The sequence below is a fragment of the Prionailurus bengalensis genome, chromosome C1 (assembly GCF_016509475.1).
Source record: "Prionailurus bengalensis isolate Pbe53 chromosome C1, Fcat_Pben_1.1_paternal_pri, whole genome shotgun sequence".
NCBI classification, from domain to species: Eukaryota; Metazoa; Chordata; class Mammalia; order Carnivora; family Felidae; genus Prionailurus; species Prionailurus bengalensis.
Window position 1 is genome coordinate 170,235,385 of NC_057345.1, and position 26,321 is coordinate 170,261,705.

Below are 26,321 nucleotides of genomic sequence, written 5' to 3' on the forward strand. Positions count from 1 at the left end.
AATACATTCCGACTTTGTCTCCTGGTTGGTTTATTATGCAATACTCTTCAGCAATTTAAATTTACAAGTCTGTACTGTATGTTAGTGATGTGACATAGAAATGAAATCAGACAAACTGGGGTTATGATTTTTGACAGCATCAACTCTCCTTTTCAGTCCACCCCCCATGGGAGAAATAAGAGACTCAAAGGAAACAAAGGAATTTGGTCACCAAATTCAAAAAGTTGAAAAGGATTTTGCTAACCTTCTTTCTATTAACTTTAGCATTGGCCAATTTCTTTTTCCTCAGCAAAAACCTAAGCACTTTTCTTATTTTAGGCAATGAAGTTAAGCTACTGGCTTCCCAAAAGTCATCTAAACCTGCAGTTACATGCTTAGTTTTGACCTAACCAGCAGGGGTCAGAGTCAGAACAAAAACCACCTAATGAAGGATTCCATGGGAAGACAAACATTTAAGTGAGCAAAAACCAACTGCTTGCGAATCTGCAGAAATAATGTGTAAATAATAAACATCCCAATGAATATATCAAAAAGTATGCAGCTCCTCTTGAAATGATTCCTAATAATTTTTAAAGTCTGAAAAAGGGGGTCTAAAGAGAAAATACTGATATTCTAATAAAAATAACACAATAAAAAAAGAAAACAAAATAAGTTATAATCCCGGACCTGACTGTGGTAGGTTATGGAAGCACATAAAAAAGCTTTAGCTATCATAGGTAGTTTCCTCAGTTTGACTTAAGAACAAATACAGGTTATTTTGCTTCCTTAAGTATTATTTTTTAGTGGCAAAATTATACTGTGAAAATGACTTACTTGTTACGTCAGTCTTTATTCCTGCCGTCCTCAACAGTGGTTCAACCTTCTCATAATAGACCTGGGTAGCTTCTTTTTTGTGGCTTTGGGGGTTAAGAATTACTTTTAATGACTTTGGTCTATTTGAAAAACCTAAGAGGAAAACATAAAGACAAAGGTATTTTTTCTTTCCCTTTAAAAACGTACACTAAGTCCAATTAGAATGTTATTCACCCATTTAAATAGCATTTTCTGTTTTTATTTGAAATTCTTATAAGAGTTTTCCCAAACATGGCATGATTTTAAAACATTTACATTTCCCTAGCAGTTAAATAGGTATATCCCTCTTAAATCATGAGTTATAACAAAGCATTTATGAAGGAAAATGTGGATGAAAGCAACTTTGTGAATATTATTAGGCAATATACACTTATCAATCACAGATAATATATCAAATGCCCCGTTAGTATTTATTTCTGAGGGAAAAAAGCAATAGGCTGCAAAGAACAGAAAGGTTCACTTCCTCTCCTAAGATAAATATGCTCATTATTGGAATTGGGCACTCCAGTGACCCCAGGGCTACCCACGCTTGACCTGTGGATGAGCCCAGGGTGGAGCAGAGTACACAGGGCTGGGTCAGGGTGAGCACCCAGTGCAATGCATGCTGGGACCTAAAAAAAAGGGTTAGGTCGAAGTTCAAGCCTGAAAAGGGGCCAGGGGAGAAAGGACTCTTCCCCTGAGAATTGGGAAAGAAAGCCTCTCAGTGGGGATTCGATGAGAGCACTGCCTCACAGTTGGGGCTGAGATTTGATACTACAATTTTCTGGGCTTGCAAGATGCTTATCACTTAGACCCAGTTGGAGCAGGTGCAAAGCAAATTTTCTGTTAGGAAGTACAGGAGGGACAGAGGAGCCAGGACACTACAGATCACTTCTTCCAAGGTAAGCTGCTGTCATAAGACCACGTTTCAAGGCTAAGAAAGCAGTTACTAGCATCTGCTCTTAATAAAACCATTCCTAAAGCCAAATGGAAAAGTCCATTACACCAAAGTCAGTTTTTTTGCACTTGAAGAAAATATTTCATTTCTCATCATATTTGATAGAAGGAAATCTTTCAACAGCACATACTGTTTTGAATTCAGGGAGAGTATTAGATGAGGAAGAGGTAGGACTGTGCTGAACTGCCTACATTCTCTGTAATTGTCCCTGTGCTTAATATTTTGCTAAGAGGCCATTGTCAATCTCATTATCAAGTCTTAAAATCTCAAAACTATGTTCAATTCCTTCCATTTTTGTTATTTGTTTTCTTTTTTGTTTTTGGTGTGGTTTTTTTTTGTTTTGTTTTTTTTTTCCCGCTTCTGATTCCTACATTCCTACAAACCAGTGCCCAGATCCAGATCCACGAGATGGTAACTATTTGCTTCCACGCCTTCTGGCCTTCCTAGTTGTTGCCCTCTGGCTTCTCTGCAGCTGCTGCAGGGACAACTCACTGTCCTTCCCATTCCCCTGAGTCCCCCACATCATACCTCCATCAGGCCTGTATCTGTCAAAAGCTGTACCTGTCAAAAGCTGCACCTGTCAAAAGCTGCGTGTGGGCAAGCCTGAACCCCTTAACATGTCATTCAGAGCACTTCTCCAACCAACTCCAACCTATCCTCTCCTTTCCCTCTCCCATGTATTCCATAAACATTTATTGAGCATTCGTGCTGACTACCAGAGCAAAGTGATTAAGATGTGGTTTGTGTTTAAAGGAGAAAGATAAATCCAGAAAATAGAAACCCCACAAAACAAAATAGAATCATTAACAGAAAGGCACCAATAACCATGGGAGTGTATGAGAAGAGGGTGGTTAATTCTTATCAGGGATCCAGGAAAGACTTTCCGGAGAAGGGAGCATTGGAATGGGGCTTTTGGCTCCTGTGGATTTTCACTACTTAGAATTCCCTCCTTCCTCATACCTCATCCTCTCCCCTAGCAAAACAGAAGGAGCAAGGCCAGAGAAGAAATTCTAAGCAGAGACCAGCACGAAACTCAGTAAGTGCAGAGGTTTTTCTGTTCCATTTCAGCTGCCTCATCATGCTCTGGCACCACTGAATTTTACCTGCCGAATACCAGGTAGGTCAGGCTTCGTTCAGACAATTTCTTCCCTTCCACTCCACCTTATCACCATTTCTGTGACAATTTTGCCACTTTTTTTTAAAAATTTTTTTTCAACGTTTATTTATTTTGGGGACAGAGAGAGACAGAGCATGAACGGGGGAGGGGCAGAGAGAGAGGGAGACACAGAATCGGAAACAGGCTCCAGGCTCTGAGCCATCAGCCCAGAGCCCGACGTGGGGCTCGAACTCACGGACCGCGAGATCGTGACCTGGCTGAAGTCGGACGCTCAACCGACTGCGCCACCCAGGCGCCCCTTTTTTTTTTTAATTAAGTAGGCTCCATGCCCAGCATGGGGCTCCAACTCATAACCCTCAGATGAAGACTCGGCATGCTCTACCAACTGAGTCAGCCAGGCATCCCAAATTCTGCCACTTTTTAAAAGCTTACCTCAAACACCATTTTCCCACTAAAGCCTTTCCTAATCACCAACAGAATTCACCTCTGTGGCTTCTCATTCCCACTTTATTCTGTGTGCCTCTATTAACTACTTTTTGTTACATTTACACACACACAACACAATGAAAAACCCCAAATCTCAGAACTCCTATTGCCAAACCTGGGCCAACATGAAATGGAGTAAAGACTATAATATATCATACTAAGGAGGAGAAGGAAAAACTCTGTCTTATAGAATGACAACTACTAAACACGGAAGAAATTACAGAGTTAGAAAAATCACTGTGTTTACCACCCAGCTCTATTAATAATAGATCCAGGCAAGACTCAGCAATGGATAGTAAAACCATCAGTGACAGCCAGTTGGGGAACAAAATATTTACTTACTGTTAAACTCTGTCCCTCTTTATTGTTGTCATTACAAAGAGTTAAGAGGGACATTTACAGTGGGGAAATCTAGCAGACACCTCCTTAGTCAAGTAATCAAAGCTAACCATACCCTTAAGGTACAAAGGATACATAAGCGTTGTAATACCTTGTGATATGTAATTCACAACACCAAGGACACAGCACTCCTCTGGTGCATAATGTGGCTCCAATGATAGAACACTCAGATGAACTCTAGTTGAGGGGCGTTCTCAACATAACTGCCTTAAACTCTCAAAAAATGTCAGTATCGTGAGAAACAAAGAAAGTTGAAGACATGTTCCAGATTAAAGGAGACTAAAGAGAGGAGAAATAAATGCAATTCTGGATCAGGTAAAACAAAAACAAAAACCTGCTATAAAGGATAAGACTGCTGTCTTTTAACCAGGAAGGACAAAGCAGTTAAAGCTAGGGCTCACTTGCATTAAAACCTGACAAGGACAAGAAACTTGTTCTACATCTCAGAGGCCAAGACTCAGATTAAATATCCAAATTAAATTTATCTTGCCCGGTATTTTTATCGAAAGACCCTGCTTCATTTCTCAGGCCCAGCATGCAAAGTGTCTAGGCACTAAATGTCAGTCATCAAATGTTATAAAAACCAACTTTTATTTCCCCCCCCTTTCTATATCATGACTGAGGTAACAGAAGATTTTGGAAATAAGATACAGTCATTTGGGGCTTATGAGGATAAGGACATTGTAGTTGAAGGTTTATAGCCTTATAAATATACATATACTATATAAATATAGAGTATGCTATATGTCCGATTCAACCTTTGTGAAACAATCCCCTTAGTCAGGAAAGAGGCTAGAACTATTAAGATTTTCTTAAAAGGTTTAAACAAAGGGGTGCCAGGGTGGCTCAGTCAGTTACGTCAGACTCTTGGTTTTGGCTCAGTTCATGATCTCATGGTTTGTAAGATCATGCCCTTCATCGGGCTCTGCGCTGACAATGTGGAGTCTGCTTGGGATCCTGTCTCTTTTTCTCTCTCTGCCCCTCTCCCACTCACACTCTCTCAAAATAAATAAGCAAGCTTAAAAAAAAGATTTAAACAAATTAATTTCATTCTTAAGCCCCAGTTTATAACAATAGCAATAGAAACTAAATAAATTAAGCAGAATGTTCCATTCCTTAGACACCCTGATAAATTGCAGTCTTTTTAAACATAAAACAACAAAGCCAATTTTTCACCAGAGCATGTATTCATTTTTCTCATTTATCTTTTCCTTTTGGGTGCACTTAATATGATGATTATGAAGCTAGAGTCTAAGTATATAAAAATTAGGTAGCAATTTGATACCTATTTAGAGATCAGAAGGGGGGATTTCTATTGAATAAAGCAGGATTTTTAAAAGATTTTCTTAATTAGGTGGAATAAAGAGAGATAATTAAAAAGTCTCCAACCTCTCTGCTCTCAGGCTCCCTCCTCAAGCTTCTACTTTATTCAGCTCCTTCAACACACCATGCTCCCTCCACCACAGTGCCATTTCACCCACTCTGCCTTGTCTGCCCACCTATGCTTGCTGCTACTTTGCTTAATAAACCTGTACTCTTTGTTTTGATCTCGCCTTAGTCATCACTTCCTTGGGAAGGACTTCCATGAACCCCTTGGTTTTGTGACGTTAGCTAGGTCATTTCCCCCTTATCATTTGTTCTTACAGGTCCCTACACTTTCCAATCTTGATTCTTTTAGCATTATAATTTTATACCTATTATTTGTTCTCAGACCTTAGACTGGAAACTCTGGGGTTTTTCTCCATATCCTATCTCCTTAGTGCGAGGCATATAATAGATGATCACATATTTGATGAATGAATAAAAGGGTAGTGTTAACCTTTAGCCATATGGATAGTAATGGCATCCATTCATTTACCCACAAATAACTGCATGCGTACTATTTGCCAGACAGGATTCTGGAAGCTGAGGCTCTATCAGTGAACAAAGTTTCTGCCTTCACGAAGCTTCCATTTTAATGGTAAGGGATGGAAATGATAAGAGAATTTAGAGTATGTCAAGTGGTAATAAGTTCTCAGGATAAAATGAAACCCCAAAATGGGAAAGGAGGAGGACAAGGTAGAAGAAATGACTTTCTGGCTAGGGAAAATCATATCACTCCCAGCCTTGTAGGCACTGACAAGGACTTTGACTTTTGTTCTGAGTGAGAAGAAAAGCATGGTGATTTGTGACAGCATAGCAACATAACCTTGCATGTTAAACGGATCACCCGAGCTGCTCTGTGGAAAGCAGACACTGTAGGTACATTGACAAAGTAAGAACAGGTGGGAAATGACTGTGTTTGGATGAAGTGGAGATTCTAAGAAAAGTTAGATTCCAGACATATTTTAAAGGTAGAGCTGACAGGATTTTGTTTACTCTTTAGGTGTGTTATGTGAAAGAGAATAGTCAAAGAGTAGTCAAATGTGTGGGTAAGGGGAAAGTGAAAACACAAGAAGGATTAAGAATTAATGAAAACGTGGTATAATCAATTAACTGTAGTCTCGGGATAGGGGTTGAATAATTTTAGGAGTTGGGAGAGTAGATCAAGTGAGTAGAAAGACAGAAGCCAATAGCCACATGCAGGGTAGCATGTTTGAAAGTGAGACTGAGTTACTGGTAATGACAATAATAAAACCTGATGAACTTCATATTCATCAGAATCATCTGAAGGGCTACTTAAAACACAGATTTCTGGTTCCCAGGTGCAAGGGTTTTAGGCTCAGTCATCTGGGGTCTGAGAATTTAATAAGTCCCCAGGTGACACTGATGATGTTGGGTCCAGAGATCACACTTTGAGAACCACTGCTCTAAAAGTATGATTACAGGAGGTGGATGAAGTGTAGATCAAGATCTTTAAAGGAAAGGAAAGCTAAAAACTGAAAGAAAATCTATAAAAACACATAAAATTAGGGGTGCCTGGGTGGCTCAGTCAGTTAAGCATCCGACTTGAGCTTAGGTCATGATCTCGTGGTTCTTGGGTTCGAGCCCCACATATGGCTCTTTCCTGACAGCCTGGATCCTGGAGCCTGTTTCAGATTCTCTGTCTCCCTCTCTCTGCCCCTCCTCTGCTCGCGTTCTGTCTCTGTCTCAAAAATAAACATTTAACAAAATTAAAAAAAAACACATAAGACTATTGCAGTTATAATGTTGGAGAGAATGACAGTAAGACAGAAGCTAATATCTTCAAGGAGTAAGAAAAAAGGAACCAGTAGTGTGCATAGGACGATAACAAGCTAAGCTAGTGACATCTAATGGACTGAGCTTCAATACTGAGGATTTTTTTTTTTAACATTTTTTATGTTTTTTAAGAGACAGAGCATGAGCGGGGGAGACACAGAAAAAGAGGGAAACAGAATCCTAAGTAGGCTCCAGGCTCCAAGCTGCCAGCACAGAGCCTGATGTGGGGCTCAAAATACGAACTGCAAGATCATAACCTGAGCTGAAATCGGACACTTAACCAACTGAGCCACCCAGATGCCCCGTCAATACTGAGGATTTTTAAAGAAGGAGAGAAAATGGTCTCAAAATAGCAGTGAGATGCAAGACAGATATGGAGACATTGACAACACCTCCAGGACCAGTGGTCTGAAATGCAAGATGGAGAAAACAGCCACCACTTGAGGGCTGCAAGAGAAGCTATAAATAAACTCCTGGGAGAGCTGGGTCTCTCTACTAAAGTAAGAAGGTAAGGGAAATTTGGGGGAAAGTGGTTGACAATATAGGAGATTTTGCTCATGATGGACTATTCATTCCACAGGGCAGAACAGTGTCTGGAGTGAAGCAGAGGGGGATGATGTCAGGCTGGAGGGTATATAGAGCTTTAGACAAATGGCAACCCAACTGATGAAGGGCCTTGGGCAGTAACACGGCATGAGAGAAATAAGAATTGTTTGCAGCAGTTGGGATTGGAGAGTGGAGTATGAGGAGTGGGGTCTTGCCCCAAGCACACAGAGCTCTAAGAATTTATCCTCCCTCCAGCCAATGCCAAAGCTGGGGGAGGAGAGATGTTGCCTGGAGCCAGAAGAGCTACAAAGTCTCTGTCCCTCTCAGTAGACCAACCAGTGTTTGAATCTAAACCCAAGTCTGTCTGAGGCACTAGGTTATGCTCTTCATACAGTGATCTCAGTGCAAATGTTCTATATTTGAGAATCACATGGTCAGCTGTCTCCTGTACAAACATTTTCATGGTAAAAACTTCAAAATCTGTTTTCAGCTCATTCCTTGACAGCCAGTTCCCCTTCTGGATGACAACCACTAGTATCACTTTGAGAATCCTTCCAGAAATATTCTATGTAAAAAAAAAAATAATATAGCAAAAAAAAAAAGAAATATTCTATGCACATATAAAAATGCATGTGTATGTTCTATAACTTTTTACATAGATGAAGCATCCCTACCCACTATCCTGGATCTTGATTTTTTTCCATTTACCATATTTTGGAGATGACTTCATATCACTACATAAAGGATCATTCTCACTTTATTTAAAGTTGACTAGTACTTTGGATGAACCTCAATTTAATTAACTAGTTCCCTGGAAATGTGTATTTAAGTTGTTTCCAATCTTCCTTTACTGCAAACAATACTACAATGAATATCATTTTGCATCTATTTGCATGTAACTACAGGACAAATTTCTAGAAGAATTACTGGATCAAAGGGCATGCACCCTTGAGAGTTTATCCTATTGCCTAGTTACTTGCTGTTGAAACAATTTAGAGTTGTAACCCCCACCCTCCCTGACAGTAAGTGGGTGTTAGAATCAAAGTCAGTGATTTAAAAAAAATTTTTTTAATCTTATTTATTTTTGAGAGGGAGAGTGAGTGGGGGAGGAACAGAGAGAGGGAGACAGAATCTGAAGCAGGCTTCAGGCTCCGAGCTGTCAGCACAGAGCCCGATGCAGAGCTCAAACTCACAAACTGTGACATCATGACCTGAGCTAAAGTCAGACGCTTAACCGACTGAGCCACCCAGGCGCCCCAAAGTCAATGATTTTAAATCTTAGCTCTCCCACTTACCAACTGTGTGACTTTGGGTTATTTGTCTAATTCTCTGTTTTTCAATTTCCTGATCTGTAATATGAGGACAATAAGAGTACTTCCTACAAAAGGTAATTGTGATGGTTAATAAGCAAATTTAAGTGCTTAGAAAGTACATGGCACATAGTCAGCAATTTATTACTACCGATTTATACTCCACCAGGAACAGTGACTATTTTCTTACACCCTTATAAACCCAAAATATCTTCAAACTTTTTGATCTTCGACAGTATGAGAAGAGAAATATTGTATCTCATGCTAATTTCAATTTACATTTCTCTTTATGAGAGAGGCTGAGAAATAAAAGTATCTAAGATACTTTTATTTTTGTTAACTATCAGTTTATAGCATTAGCTAATTCATATTGCCTTTGCCATATTACCATAAGATTAATCTTTTGTTTGTTATGTGAGTTACAGATACTTTTCTGTGTCATTGCCTTTAATTTTTAATCATGCCATTTTTTTCTGTTTGAGAAAGATCTTTATTTTTTCTGACAGTTTTAATTTTATGCACCTATTGTTAAATTTATCATTTTTATGGTTTCTGAGTTTTGTCATATTTAATAGTTTTTTTGTGATCCAAGAAAACACTGTATTTTTCTTCTAATAATTTTATGGTCTTTATTTTATATTTTTACTTAATCCTATCTAAAATTTCTCTTAATAGAGGTATAAAATTGGAATTTGACTTCACTTTTTTTGCCAGATGACTATCCACCAGTCCCAACATCATTCATTCATTGGATAATCTTTCTCTTAAAGATTTCAAATGCCACCTTCAGATAAATTTCTGAATGTGCTTGGATTTCTTATGATCCATTTAATATGAAGTCTACTGATCAATTCATATGTCAGTACCATAATGTTTCTAATATTATAGTTTTGAAATGACTTAATAGTTGGGAGGGTTGTCTCTTTTATTACTTTTAAGAATTTTCATGTTTATTTTGGCTTATCTTTGCACATGAATTTTTTATGTTTATTTTTGTGAGAGAAATAGACAAAGTGTGAGTGGGAGGGCAGAGAAAGAGGGAGACACAGAATCCAAAGCAGGCTATAGGCTCTGAGCTGTCTGGACAGAGCCTGATGCAGGGCTCAAACCCACAAGTGTTGAGATCATGACCGGAGTCAAAGTCAGACACTTAACCCACTGAGCCACCCAGGTGCCCCTACACATGATCTTTAAAATCAGTTTGTCCAGCGTAAAAAAAATTCTACTGGAATTTTATTGGGATTAAATTGTACAAAAACATGGTATGCTTTTCCATATTAAGTCTCCTGTGTCCCTCAGTACCATGTTAAACATTTTTTAGCTAAATACTGAACTATTCTAGATTTTTTTATCTTTTCTGTTACTGTCAATATGCTCCCAATTTCTTCCCAACTGACTATTTACCACATCTATCAAAACTATTAATTTCTACACCTAACATATTTCTTAATTTTCTCATTGTTCATCACAGACATTTCCTTTATTCTTTTGGATTTTCCAGGCTAAAACTCATTTCATCTGCAAATAATGGTAATCTGACTTTCTCTTTTCCAACTGTTATTCACATTTATTTTCTTCTCTAGTCTACTTGCATTGGTCGGCTCCACCAGAAGAACATGACTAATAGTGCTGATAAAAGATACTCTTGTCAGTTCTAGAATTGAACTGAGAATACCTCAAAAGTTTCTTCATGGAACCTCTAAAATGAGATATGTATTTATCATGTTGACAACATGATATCCATCTATTTTTATTAAGAGTTGCTTGGTACTCATAAATAGACCAATCTATAATTTTCCTTTTTTGGATCTGCATCATCAGATGTTGGTATATATTTCATGCAAACTCTGTAAACAAAATCTGGGAGTTTTCCTTCTTTTTCTATGCCCTACAATAGTTTAAATAGTATTGAAGTTTTCTGTTCCTTAAAGGCATGGTAGATATCTCTGTGAAAATATCAGAGTCAGTGTTGTTTGTTTGTCCTTTAGGAGTACAAAAAAATTATTGCCTCAGTGGTAATTGGTCTGTTTAAGTTTTCTATGTCTTCTAGAGTCAGTTTGGCCATTTTTATTTTTCTAGACGATAGGCTTATTCACTTCATCCTACTCCTAGGATTGCCCAGGTTGCCCACTGGGTTTAGACACAGTCTTCTTACTGAGTAGTAGTAGCTACACTATTTCCCCTTGATAATTAGAACTGATCACCTTTGGCAGCATAGCAGTTTCATTATTATTTTTTCCATTTGTTGCTCATATTTTTCCATTTGTTGGTTCAATAATGTAGTCAACTAATTCTCAATGTCCAATTCAATTGAACCATTGTCACATTCCCATATGAAATATTCTTCTCTCCTACTAACACCTCTAAAGCAGCAGAGTTCAGAGTTGTAGGGGCAGGAAATAAAAATCTTACGAGGGGGTCATTGGAGGTGAAGTTAAGAGATAATACTTTTATCTTCACTTCTTGGTTTGTAGACCCATGTATTTGGTTTATAGAACAGAAACTACTTTAATTTCCCAAAATTTTGTCTCCTGGGTAGAACACAATGTAATACAACAGGAAACATGGTAAGACCAACAAATCCCATAAGTTGTCAGCCAATTGCCTCACTTCTTTTAATATAAATGAGTCCCTTGATCAAAAGCAGCACAGAATGTAAATTCATGGAACAAGGTATTTAAGTAGGGTCCCAGATGGTAGTGTTGTCAGTAACATGGTGGATAGGAAATTCAAATCCATACCTAAAGTAAACATTCATAGCAATGAGGCCTAACCACTGACTTTCCACAGTGGAGGGATTCCAATGTAATCAACCTGCCACCAAATGGTTGACTGGTTGCTCTAAGATACAGAGCCATCTTTAGACTCAAGGCTGATCTGTTTACAGGTAGAATACTCAGCAATAATGGGAGTCAAACCAGGCTTGGTGAACACAAGTACTGGCTATTATTTCCCCCATCTCTGCATGAAGGCCACTTTGTGTATGTGCTCATTGTGCAAGCCTTAGGGTTGCTCTGAAAAGATGCTGACTTACATCTGTAGAATGGGGTAACGTGCTTGCCTAATTATCTCCTCTTTTGAAATAAATGCTCTTTGGTTAGCATTTACACAAAACACAAATCTCATATTCTGTCCTTATTCTGTGAAAACCAACCATATACGTCTGCCTCCTACATCCATGTCACCAAACTTCTAATTGTTTCCTCCAAGTTCTTGAAGCTCTTAACCATTGTCCATGCATTAAGATGGATCTATCCCTCTGGCCATCACTCCTTAATAACTAGTATCAATTGTCTGAAGTTCTGCCCACCACAAGAATTTTCTTTCCCTATCTTTTAGTAACACTCGAGTGGGGCTGTATGCTTCAGTGGCTAATTACTATTGTATCATGAAGATACCCATTTCTTTCCTTTAGTTTACTAGTCCTAGAAAACATCTCACGATGCCACATATGTGGGAGCAAGAAAAACAAAGCAATGCAGTAACAGTTGTAGGTCACCAGCATATTCAATTTACTAGACCCTTCTCCTCTAGCCATTTCATCATATTATCTGTATAAAACAGCTTTTTATTTAGAATAGCTAGAGTATTTTATGTTTTATACAACTGAACTCTAATACAGATGTCTAACAGACATCTCAAAGTTAACATATTCAAAACTGAAATTCTGATTTTCCCTACCAAATGGGGTCCGGTCTATCTACCCATAGTCTTCCCTATTTCACTAAATAAGAATTTCCTCTTTCCACATGCTCCAGTCAGAAACTTTACTCTGAAAATTGGTAATTACAAATAACTAGTTATGAATTTATCCTGCCTCTTTAGTAAGTACTGCATTTATGAGTAATCAAATAGTACCAGTAGGAGAAGCAACATCCCTTTTTATAAAATAATAAGACTAATTTAGAAATAATGATTAAGCATAAAAATTTTCATGATCTACCTTTATTTAAACAATTAGTTCAGGCACAGATGATAAGTGATAAAACTATTAAGTAAAATATTTATTGAAAACTATTCTCCCTGGTCCATGAGTATTACCCAACAATTATCTACTGGTTTCAAATAGAAATGTTACAATGGAGAGATCAAGCCATCATCCCTTTGATTCAGGGATCAATCTTAGCCTTGGGGAAATCTTATCCACGTTAATCATGAGATAGTCAGACATTGCATATCACCCGAGATAATGAAATATGAAGTACCCAGTACCACTCATGAAGTATTCTTGCCCAATATGAACCTAATTAAGCCTTTATATTAGAAATACAGTTTTCAAGAGAAGGAATAGAAGAACATGTTAAATGACACTACCAAGAAGTAATCAGACAGTGGTACAACACTACTGCTCAAAGGGTGGTCTTCAGAAGGACAACCCAGAATCACCCAGCAGTTCAGTAGAAAGGCCCATACCAGAGACTCACTGAGTCAGAATTTCTGGGAGTGGGGACCAGTAATCCATATTCCATAAGGAATACATAATTATTCCTTATGTAGGAAATCTACAGTACAACCTAAAGATATCTACATGACAACCTCATCTCTTCCATAAATCAATGTCAGAATTTAAAAAATGAGGAGGGGAATGTTTAGTATTATAGTTTAAATATACAGTGAAACTTGGTTTGCAAACATAATTCATTCCAGAAACATGCTTGTAATCCAAAGCACTTGTATATCAAAGTGAATTTCCGGAACCATTGGCTCAGTTGTGATCATGTGACAGTGTCATGTACTACTCATATTGCAAGACATTGCTCATTTATCAGGTTAAAACGTATTAGAAATGTTTGCTCGTTATGCAGAACACTCACAGAACAAGTTACTCACAATCCAAGGTTTTACTGTATCTAATTTGACGAATGATCCTTGATTGAATACTAGTTGGTACAAATCAGCTATAAAAGACATTTTGGAAAACATGGGGAAAATTTCAGTATGGACCAAGTATTCAATGATAATAAGAAACTATTGTTCATTCTTTCGGTAGGGTAATGATATTTGGTTACTTGCAAAATGCTTTTTTTTTTTTTTTTTTTAGAGATGCATACTAAAGTATTTCAGAGAGAAATGTCATGATGTATGTAGTTTAAAACGTACTAACAGAATAAAATGTTAACACAAATATGGAAAAAATGCTAGGAACTGTAGAATCTAGGTGTTAGCAATATTGGTGCCCAGTTTTTTAGGTGTTCTATATTATTTGACATTTTCCCTAATAGGATAAAAAGATCTTGTTGCCATCATTGGCTTTTTCTCTCTTAATATCCCTCCCCCATACCTCCAATGTCAATGAATCCAGACAGCTCTATCTCAAAAAACAAATCCAAAGTTTAATCAACCACTTCCCACCACCTCTCTTGCTCCTGCTCTGATTTAAGTCACTAACTTTTGCCTGGATTATACAATTTCCACTTAACTGGTCTCCTGCCTCCATCCTTTTCCCCACTCACAGAGTCTGCTCTCCACTTAGCAGCCAGAATATTCACTCTCAAAGTTTTAACACATCACTCCTTTGCTTAAAACTCCCCAATGGCCCCCATTTTTCTCAACAAAAGTAAAAAAAAAACAAACATACAAAGCTTGCCAAGACCCTTCATGCTCTACCCCCCCAAACATGTCTGTGACCTCATTTCCCACACTTAACTCCCTCTGTACGTGACTTTCTTGCTCAACCTTTTATGCATACTGTTCCCTCTGGTTGGACCATTTTTCCCTCATATATCCATATGACTCCCTTTCCCATTACTTTCAGCCATCTTCTAGAACTAGACATAGCATTAGTTAGTTTTGAAAGGCAGCCTCAATGGTCTTATCTGGGCTTGGACTCAGAGTGCTGTTCTCTCTGTCACGGCACTTGTGCTTCATCATCTCACAAGAGAAAGGAAAATGCAAAGAAGTAGGTGGCTAAAGAAATGGCACCAGTGAGTGATGATGAAGGCAAGACAAAGAGTGCCAAATGATTTAGCAAAACTCTTTGCCATAGAAATAACTAGAATAATAAAAGCATTTGCAGACCTTGAAAACTATGTTAGGAAGGTATGAAAGAGGAAAAAGTTAAGTTTTAAGGAATTTAATTTATTGAAAAACAAATAGGAGACAGTTTAATTTTTTTCATGACATGATAGACATGTACATTCTAGTCCTCTTGAAACCATAAACGTTTCCACGTAATACAGAAACGTAGTACACTATAAAGACTTACATAAAATCACTAGCTACAAGGAACCCTGGAAAACATTTTAAGAATGCAACACAAATCATCAGGCAGTTACGACCTGGCTCTTCTCTCATAGAATCATGACAAACTGTTTAATATGAAAGTGATATTGAGACACTTAAATCCCCTGAATGCCCTGGGGAAAAAAAAGAACCTCAAAGTAATAATAATCATTTTTTCATAATTTCACAATAGTATAAGCATCCCCCAAATAGATAACACAAGATTAAAATATAGGTATAATTCAACATTAATACACAACTGACTCAGTTCTCAGTCTTCTTGGAACCTCTCAATTCACACTCCAGAGTATAGACCTTTTTAGCACGCCAGTTTGCAATGAACCAGCAATGTAAAACAGAATGGCCAACTGTTCCTCTGTTAGTAACAAATGTGCTAATATGTACTAGTTTAAACTTGATCTATCAGTGAGTCAATGAACCATGAAGGGTGGGGGTTAATCAGGGTGTTCTCCAAACAAAGGCTCATGAGAGCAGCAGGGACGCCACTCCCAGACTCACATCTGTGCTGTTTTGAGTGCAGCACGATGGAAATGACATGGTGTTCATCAAAGTTAAGAGCCCAGAACCTTGTTATAGTATTGGGTATACTCACAACCATTTTATACAAAGAAGCAACCAAACTGTTGCATAAATAAAACCCAAATACAGGAAATAAAGACCTAGATTAACCACGATTCTCAGGAACTATTAATATTAAACTATGCCAGTTAATATGTAACAATGATGGTAAAAAGCCTTTCACACACAAGATGTCACAACTTCCCAGCAGAACTCAGAATTAAAGGTATTTTATATTAGGAGATTTATATTAAAATGCATTAATTCCTTATTAACAAATAAGGAATTTTTATTAACAAATTTTATTGATGCACATGTTTACATATACAGATGAAAATATTCTCAATGCTATAGTCTACTTAAACCCAGTAACTTGTAAATGCACACGCAGCCCACCAAGGTGAACATTTCTAACAGCTGAGACAAGCTCAACAGCAATTAGTAGAAAGAATCACCTACTGCAGGAAATGGTCACCTCAATACTTCAGTATTTTAATCATGAAGTAGTCAAAAGTATACATAGAGGGAGAGTGAACAGAAAAGAGAGCAAAGAAAGAGGGAAAGAAATTTCAGCCAATTATGTTACTCATTTATTTTTATCAGATTATTATTATCCTCATAAAATAAATTATTATTCATTTTGGAAGATGCTACAGAGTAGACATATTCACAACATCACTTTCCCCAATTAAAAATGCACAGAGGTCCATTTCAAGATGGAGGTGTACGAACACCCCAAACTAACTGCCTCCATAGACATACCAAATCTACACCTATTTATAGACCTGAAGAGGAACAACTAAGGGCTATCTCAACAGCTTCTGTACAATAAGAGAACAGCAGGAGAGATGATGACACAATAACAAAGAGAACTCCTACCCTAGACAGTGTGACAGGATAGTACTGAGAGCAGATTCCTCTGCCCTGGGGCACAGAAAAAAAAAGGCATGGCTTATAAGAGCAACTAGTATATAAAAGACGCAGCCCTAGAACCCTGCCAAATGGCAAGAGACCTGCAGAACTGCTCTGGGTTGGAGGGGTTTGTGAGCATCATGGCTTACACTCCTCCTCCACCTTGATAATGCAGCCAGGAACAGGGCTCTGACCATGATAGCTGGTGGGTTGCCTCAGTGAACACAGGCCCCCTAGCCCACACCAGCCCCAGATGACCAGGGGCACAGACAAGAAAGCCACTGTTTAAAAGAACAACTAGCCGCAGAATCCTGCCAAATGGTGGGGAAGTTGCTGGAACTTTCTGGCCAGAGAAACGGGTTAGCACCATGGTTTATGTCCCCCCTTGACCTTGGCAATATGGATGGGAACAGGGTCTGAGCACTCTACATGGCCTACCACCTCAGTGAGTCCTGGGCCCTGAGTCCACGCCAGCCCCAGCCATCCCACTACAGTGACACATGTGCAAAGCACACAGAACACTTCAGGCCCACATCACTTTGGTTTCAGACAGCTAGCTAGGGCACCCTCGGCACTGAATGCTCCAGGACCTCCTTGCTGACACCTACTTCAACACTAGCTAACCAGTCAGTCTGCCCCCTGCTCAGAACAACACTAGGAAGCTCCAGCCTGTACCCACCTCAGTTCTACCTGCCCTGCCAGGGCACCTCCTGGAAGAATACCCCAAGTTATCCTGGCTTGCACCCACTTCAGCTTCAGCTTCTTACCAGGGCACCCTCACTGTGAGGAGCCCCAGGACCACCCCAGTCCTAAATCTACTTTAGCTACTACTGTCATGCCAGGGTGTCCCCTTGTCCCGTGCCCCATACCTTGGCTCCAACCACTGCACCAGGGTACCCTCTGCATAGAGGTTCTCAGAACACCCCAGATTCAGCTTCAGCTATCTGGGCTTCTGCACATAGATCTCTGGGCCTCCAGCTTGTACCCCTTCTGCTTCAGCTGTCCTTCCAGGGCACTGTGTGGAGAGGCCAGGGACCGCATTGGCCCATGCCCACTTCGGCTTCAGCTGTCCTGCTAGGGTGCCCTCTGTGTAGAGCCCTAGGACCCTCCCCCTCCCCCACAGTGTTCATGCACTTCAGCTTCAGCTGTCCTGCCAGAGCACCTACTGCACGAGAGCCCCAGGACATCCCCACCAACCCCCAGCTTCCAAGCACTTCAGCTTCAGCTTTCCTGCCAGACAGCTAAATACAGAGAGCCTCAGGAACACCTTGGCCTACCCGCTTCAGTTCTGGCCATCCCACCAGGGCAGCCCCAACACAGAGTGCCCCATAACCCTTAACCCACATGAGCTCCAGCTCTAGCCAGCCAACAAAAGTCACCAGGCACACACAGTCTACACAGGGGATGGCTATATATAAGACCATTTCTTCAAGTTTAGAAGGAGATGTTCTAATTCAGAAAAGAGAAACAGAAATCAAGCAGAATGGGGAGACAGAAGAATATATTCCAAACAAAAGAACAAGACAAAGCCTCAGAAAAACAAAATAACAGAGATAAACAATATGCCTAAAAAAAGAATTTAAAGTAATGATCATAAAGATTCTCACTGGACTATAGAAAAGAGTGGAAGAACTCAATGAGAACTTCAATGAAGATAAAATATAAAAAGCTGATCAGAGCTGAATATAATAATTGAAATTAAAAAAATACACTAGAGGGAATCAACAGATTAGTAGGTGTGAAAGAATGGATGAGCAATCTAGACGACAGAGTAATGGAAAGCACTCAAGCTGAACCTCAAAAAGAAAAAAAGGGGCACCTGGGTGGCTCGGTCAGTTAAGCATCTGACTCTTGATTTTGGCTCAGGTCATGATCTCACGGCTTGTGAGTTCGAGCCCCACATTGGGCTCTGTGCTGATAGCATGGATCTTCTTGGAATTCTCTCCCCCCTCTCTTCCCCTCCTCTGCTCTTCTGCTCTTTCTTTCTCAAAAATAAATAAAAACATTAAAAAAAAAAAAGAACTTTAAGGATAAGTTAAGGGCTCTCTTGGACAACATCAAGCAAACATTTGCATTATAGAAACCCTAGAAGAAGCGAAAGGAGATGAAAGCTTATTTGAAGAAATAATAGCTGAAAAATTCCCTAACCTGGGAAAGGAAATAAACATTCAGGTTCAGGAAGCACAGAAAGTTCCAAATAAGATGAACCCAAGGAGGTCTATACCATAACACATCAACACATAATTAAAACATCAAAGATTAGAAATAAAATAAAATTTTCAAGAAACAACAAGTGTTGGCAAGAATGTAGAGAAAAAGGAACACTTTTGCACAGTTGGTAGGAATGCAAACTGGTGCAGCCACTGTGGAAAAATAGAGAATTTTTAAAGTAACAAAAGAAAAGCAAAAAGCCATATACAAAGGAAATCCCATAAGGCTTTCAGCTGATTTTACAGCAGAAACTTTGCAGGCCAGAAAAAAGTGGCATGATATATTCAAAGAGCTAAAAGGAAAACAACCTGCAACCAAGAATACTTTACCCAGAAAAAAAAAAAAAAAGGTTAAGGGAGTTTATCACCACTAAACTGGCCTTACAAGAAATGTAAAGGGACTTCTTTAAGTGGAAAAGAAAAGGCCATAATTAGACTAAGAAAAGTATGAATAAAAATGTAAAATATGATGGCATATACATAAAATGTAGAGGCGGAAGCAAAAATGAAGTTTTTTTGGAATGTGTTCAAAACACATCGTTCTTTTGGGGCTCCTGGGTAGCTCAGTCAGTTAAGTGTCCAACTACAGCTCAGGTCATGATCTTGTGGTTTGTGAGTTCCAGCCCCATGTTGGACTCAGTGCTGACAGCTCAGAGCCTGGGGACTGCTTTGGATTCTGTATCTCCCCCTCTCCTCCCCATCCCCTGTTCACACCCTGTCTCTCTCTCAGAAATAAACATTAAAAAAAAAAAAACTTAAAAAAACCCCACATTGTTCCTTTAAAACAACGACTGTAACAAGAGACAAAGAAGGGAATTACATAATGATGAAGGGATCAATCCAATAAGAGGATATAACAATTGTAACTATTTATGCACCCAACAGGAGAGCCCATAAATACATGAAGCACTGATTAGCAGATGTAAAGGGAAATATTGATGGGAATACATCATAGTAGGGAACTTTAACACCCCACTTATGTCACTGGATAGATCATCCAAACAGAAAATCAACAAGGAAATGGTGGCTTTGAAGGACACATTAGACAGATGGATGTAACAGATATTTACAGAACATCCCATCCAAAAATAGCAGAATACATATTCTTTTCAAGTGCACATGGAACACTCTCCTGGACAGATTACATGTTAGGCCACAAAACACATCTCAATTAGTTTAAGAAGATTTAAATCATATCATGCATCTTTTCCAACCACAAGGTTATGAAACTAGAAATAAATCACAAGAAAAAAAAACTGGAAAAAAAAACCCCACAAATGCATACGGGCTAAGTGACATTTGACTAAACAACCAATGAAGGGGTCAACGAAGAAATCAAAGAAATCAAAACTCATGAAGACAAATTAAAATGATAACATAGTGGTCCAAAAATCTTTGGGATGTAGAAAAAGCAGTTCTAAAAGGAAAATTTATAGCAATACAGACATACCTCAAAAAACAAGACAAATATCAAATAAATAATTTATACTGAAAGAAAATAGAAAAAAGAGCAAAGTGAGTGGAAGGAAGGAGATAAAGATCAGAACAAAAATATAGGACATAGAGACTGAAAAAAATGGTAAAGATTAAGGAAACCAAAATCTGATTTTTTGAAAAGATAAACAAAATTGATAAGACTTTAGCCAGATGCATCAAGAAAAAAAGTGAGAGGAATGAAATAAATAAAATAAACAAGAGAGAATAGCTCCCACCACAGAAACACAAAAGATTATGAGACTACTACAAAAAATTATATGCCAACAAACCAAACAGCCTAGAAGAAATGGATTAATTTCTAGGAACATAAAATGTTTCAAACTTGAATCAGGAAGAAATAGAAAATCTAAGAAATAGAAAATCTAAACAGGTGAATTACTAGTAATGATATTGAATTGGTAATCAAAAACTACCATCAAACCAAAGTTCAGGACCATATAGATCCACAGGTGAATTCTACTATTTTCAAGCTATTCCAAAAAATAAAAAATTCAAAAAAAAAAAAAAAGGAGGAAGAAGGAAAGCTTCCAAATACTTTCTGTGAGGTCAGCATTATCCTGACACCAAAACCAGACAAAGCCATCACAAAAAAAGGAAAACTACAGGCTAATATCCCTGATGAACATAGATGCAAAATCCTCAAAATATTAGACAACCACATTGAACAATACATTAGAAAGATCATTCATCATGAGCAAGTGAGATTTATTCCAGGGATGCAAGGATACTTGAGTATTTTTCAATCAACATGATATACCCCATTAACAAAATGAAGGATAAAAATCATATGCTTATCTCAATAGATGCAGAAGCAGCATGTGACAAAATTCAACATCTGTTCATAACAAAAAAACTGTCCACATGGTGGGTTTATATAGAACAAACCTCAACATAATAAAGGCCATGTATTTAAAAACCCTCAGCTGATATCATACCCAGTGGTGATAAACAGAGCTTTTCCTCTTAGATCACCAACAAGACAAGGACATCCACTCCTGCCACTTATTCAACATAGTACTCAAAGTCCTAGCCCCATCAATCAGACAAGAAATAAAATGCTTCCATGTCGATAAGTTAAACTGTCACTATTTTCAAATGACCGGATACTATACATAGAAAACCCTAAAGACTTCAAAACAACAATAAGTAATAAATGAATTCAGTAAAGTTGCAAGACACAAAATTAATACCCAGCAATCACATTTCTATACACTAGTAACAAAGTAGAAGAGAAATTAACAATTGCATTTATAATTGTACAAAAAAGAATAAGATATCTATAAATAAACTTAATCAAGGAGGTGAAAGACCTGTATTCTGAAAGCAATAGAATGGTGATAAAACAAATTGAAGACAACATAAACAAATGGAACAATACTCCATGCTCATAAATTTGAATATTGTTAAAATGCCCACACTACCCAAAACCGTCTACAGATTCAATGTGATCCCTACCAAAATACCAATCGCATTTTTCACAGAACTAAAATACTAAAATTTATATGGAACCACAATAGACCCAAAATAGCCAAAGCAATCTTGAGAAAGAATGAAGCCAGATATCACAACTCCAGATTTCAAGATACACTACAAAACTATAGTAATTAAAACAGTATGGTACTAGCACAAAATTGACAAAGATCAATAGAACAAAGTTTTCTTGTCCTTTTTTCCTCACTGCTTAGAAGTCAACCACAGAATTCGTTAAAATAAATAGCATTTAAATATGATTAATTAGGGGTGTCTGGGGGCTCAGTCGGTTAAGCATCTGACTTCATCTGAGGTCATGATCTCATGGTTCGTGGGTTCAAGCCCCATGTTGGGCTCTGAGCTGACAGCTCAGAGTCTGGAGCCTGCTTCGGATTCTGTGTCTCCCTCTCTCTCTCTCTCTGTCCCTCCCCCACTCATGCTCTGCCTCTCTCTCTCAAAAATAAACATTAAAAAATTTTAAAAAATAAATATGATTAATTATTCCAATTATGTACATTTATTATTAATAAGCTATTAAATTATGAAAATGTTAGAGAACAATTTCGTGACCATTTTTTAATTCAATGATTTTATCAGTTAGCAAGCCTTTTCAACATATCATCTCTGGATCATATAGAAGTAATCAGATGTGTCTTTTTAGAGAGTTTTTAGGTATCTGCAGGGCTTCAAAATAATCGGTATTTATTATTCCAAAAACATGTTTCATTGTAAAAACATTCTTGAAAAAGTTTATATACTGAAATACATGCTGTCAAAGAAAAACTTGAGCTGAACAGTAAAGTGATAAAAACAGATTTTATTCAGAACTGTTGCAACGGGGGAAGAGACACCTCTGTATATACAGCACTGCAAACTGGAATTTATAGCCCAAGGAGCAGGATGGGGGTCAGTGGATGGAAAATTACTAAGTGGAAACATCACAGGTAAAAGGGACTCTTGCTGAAGACAGACCAGGTGATCAGATATCATGGAGTGCTAATGTCAGTAATGTCAGATATCAGACATTAAGGGTGATTAGATATGGGGGGGAGGGGACACCAGTTAAACTGACTTAGCTGGGCTCTTGCTAAAAATGTATTTTACAAGGAAGTGTACAGATGCATGTCGGGGAAATTTCAGAAGCCTGATATTTCTATAAAATTAGCCCTGTATTATTCATGATAGTAACAGATGTTTCCAAAAGCCTAACAATCTAGTATAAGAAAACAGAGAAAAAAATTGGAGGGATACTCTTCATCAAAATGACACTGATTTAGGATTTTCATTTTGGGAGATTATGGCAGCTGCCTGAACCAAATTTTGCCATGCAAGCTCTGGTCCAAGATGTCAGTTCTTCTTAAGTTTATTTATGTATGTAATGTGCTCTCAGTAAAAATACCAAGCTGTATTTTCCAGATCTAGACAAGCAGACAATAAAGTACTTATCTAAAAATTAACCTGCAAAAATAGGTAGAAACACTGAGGGTGAGAGGGAGGTCTATGAGAAGAATGCATCCTACCAAATACTGAAGCATGCTTTAAAAAAAGCACTACCACATGAATGAATAGACCCGATGGGACAGAAAAGAAAGCGCATGAATCGACCCACATCCATAGAGACATTTAGTATATGATAAAAGTAGGATCTCAAAACTCTGGGACAAAGACAGACTTTTTAGTAAATGGTGTTAGGACAACTGGATAATTATGTGGGAGAAAAAATAAGGTCCCTACCTTACACCACATACAAAATAAACCCCAAATAAATTAGAGATGTAAAATTTAACATTACAAGTACTTGAAGAAAACTTGCATGATTTTCTCTATAACCTGGTATAAGGAAAGGCTTTCTGCTAGGACTTAAATATCAGATGCAATAAAGAAAAACTGTGAAAAATTGGTCAATGTAAAAATTTTAAAACAAAAACTTTGAATGAGGGGCTCCTGGGTGGCTCAGTCAGTTAAGTGTCTGACTTCGGCTCAGGTCATGATCTCAGAGTTCCTGAGTTCGAGCCCCGCATCAGGCTCTGTGCTGGCACCTGGGAGCCTGGAGCCTACTTTGGATTCTGTATCTTCCCCCCCCTCTCTCTCTGCCCCTTCGCCCCTTTCTCTCTGTCTCTCTCTAAAAAATAAACATTTAAAAAAACTAAAAAAAAACTTTTAATCAAAATCACTATAAGAAAAGTCAAGAAACAAATTATATATCAGGAGAAAAATATTTGCAATATACACCACAGAAAAGGGCTAATATAAAGAACTTTTAAAAATTGAGGGGCAAAAGACCAAAAGTATTATAGAACAATGTGCAAATGATATGAAGACAATTCACAAGATATTTAAAATGGCCCTGAGACATAGGAAAAGATGTTCAACTTTATTTGTAACTTTTAAAAATGCAAATTCGAACTATATTAACCCACCATTTATCACCTATAACACTGGAAAATTTCTAAAGCATGAAAGCACAGTCTGTTGGTGAGGAAAGTCACTTTCATACACTGCTGGTAAACATGAAAAATGGTACCAATTCTGTAGTAGGGAACTTGCCGATATCTAATAAAACCATATATGCATTTACCCTTTAACCCAGAAGTCTACTTCTATAAAGTTGCCCTCAAGATGCAATATGTACAAAATTGTTTCTTACAGAATTTGTGATTGGAGATATTAGAAACAATCAAAATGCCCAAACATGAGAAAGTAATGAATAAAATATGGTACAAACCATGTAATGGAGTTTTATACAGCTATAAAACAAACCAACAAAAAATGAAACCCACCACCAACAGCCAAAAAACCAATTCACTTGCTATTAAGTTATTTTTAGTATACGTAGTTAGGTGAAAAAAGCAAAGTACAGAGGACTTTATATTGTATGTTACATTTTGTATAAGAAAGGAATTTTAAGCATCTGTATGTCTGGTAATTTTGCCAGGAGAAATATAAGATACACCAGAAACCAATGGACTTGGTACATATTGGGACCTTAAGAGAGATGAGGTGAAGAGGACATTAAAAAGGATTTTTTTTTCTTTTGGAAACATGTTTATGTTCTACACATTCAAAAAATATAATTAAATCAATGAAGACAGAGAGGAAAGAAAAAAAAACAAAAACAACCTAAAACAGAATACAGAGTCAAATGAATAACATGACTATCAGGAAGGGAAAAAAGCTAATCCACATAACTTTTGAGCACAGTATCTGCATTGTATTTTAAGTTGAAATTGAAAATCTATTGAAATTTGAAATTTTCTTGTCTACAAAAAGTAACATACAGTATAAAGTCTTCTGCACATTGCTTTTTTCACCTAACTACATATACTGAAAATCACTCCACATCACTTCATGGAGAGGTCACATGTTTTTAAGGTGCCAAAAAAAAAAAAAACAAAAACAAAAACAAAATAACCCCCCCAAAAAAACCACAAAAAAATGCCAACAAATCTTGAACTCATTTAAATAAAAATTTTAGCACTTATTTTTGAGACAGAAAGCACAAGCAGGAAAGGGACAGAGAGAGACGGAGACACAGAACCCGAAGCAGGATCTACGCTCTGAACAGTCAGCATAGAGCCTGACACGGGGCGCAAAACCTATGGACCTCAAGATCATGACCTGAGCTGGCAATGATAATAGTATTCGTGTGAAGGATATTGTAGAAATTAATATGAATTGGTATAAGGGACACAGTACACTCCCTGGTGCACCAAAAAATCATGATGATGATAGTAATAATGATGAATTCTATTAGTATATATTCTATAGGGAACTGATAGTCCCTCTCATCCTTCCCTCTGAAAAGATGATGCTTAAACTTAGTTTTGAAGAGCTAAAGGGTTCTGGAATAGAAATTCTAAAGAAGCTTAACAAAACTTTGGAGAGCTTTGTGTAAGAACAGTTATCGTTTATTGAGTGTCCACTGTTTGACACACATTATACATTTAAGTATCACAATAACCTAGCTAGGTTGGCATTATCAACTTTATGTTTACAGATAGGAAGCCAAGGCTCAGAGAAGTTAGGGCGGTAAGATACCAGCTAAATTAAGTGGCAAAGCTGAGAACCAAACCTCAACCATCCGAATAAAAATCTCTTCATCACAATGACCCCCTCATAAACTCAGCAATGATAGACTTTTCATTCATGTAAGTAAAAGGAGGACAGGGACCCCTGGGTGGCTCAGTAGGTTAAGTGCCAGAGTCAGGTCATGATCTCACCAATCGTGGGTTCAAGCCCCACGTTGGGGTCTGTGCAGATAGCCCAGGGCCTGGAGCCTGCTTCAGATTCTGTGTCTCCCTCTCTCTCCACCCCTCCCCGCTCACACCCTGGTGTGTGTGTCTCTCTCAAAAATACTAAACATTAAAAAAAATTTGAAGTAAAATGAAGACAAAAAGAAGAGCCAGTCATGCTGCCATCTTGGAGTGATCATCCTTTCCATCTATCTGTTCTGTCAGAACTAAGTCATCCTATTTCTGACAGATTTATTAGTGTCCATGGTAAGTAGTTTAAGTTTCAAAACAACTTGTGGAGTGTGAACTTGAAAGTCTTTACTCACTGCCAAATGGAGGTATTTTTGATAGGATAGATGCTTCTGAATGAAGAGTAACACTTTCAGGGAGAAA

The 26,321-nt window shown here is 37.9% G+C and overlaps 1 protein-coding gene across 2 annotated transcripts in view; it reads right to left on the bottom strand.

Moving 5' to 3' along the window:
• The window catches only part of CERKL (ceramide kinase like), a 108,353-nt gene that overhangs the window by 31,448 nt on the left and 50,584 nt on the right, over positions 1 to 26,321 (bottom strand). For both annotated transcript variants that reach the window (XM_043577208.1, XM_043577207.1), the window contains exon 3: positions 814 to 945. In XM_043577208.1, coding sequence (XP_043433143.1) covers positions 814 to 945 — 132 coding nt within the window. The remainder of the gene's footprint in view (positions 1 to 813; positions 946 to 26,321) is intronic.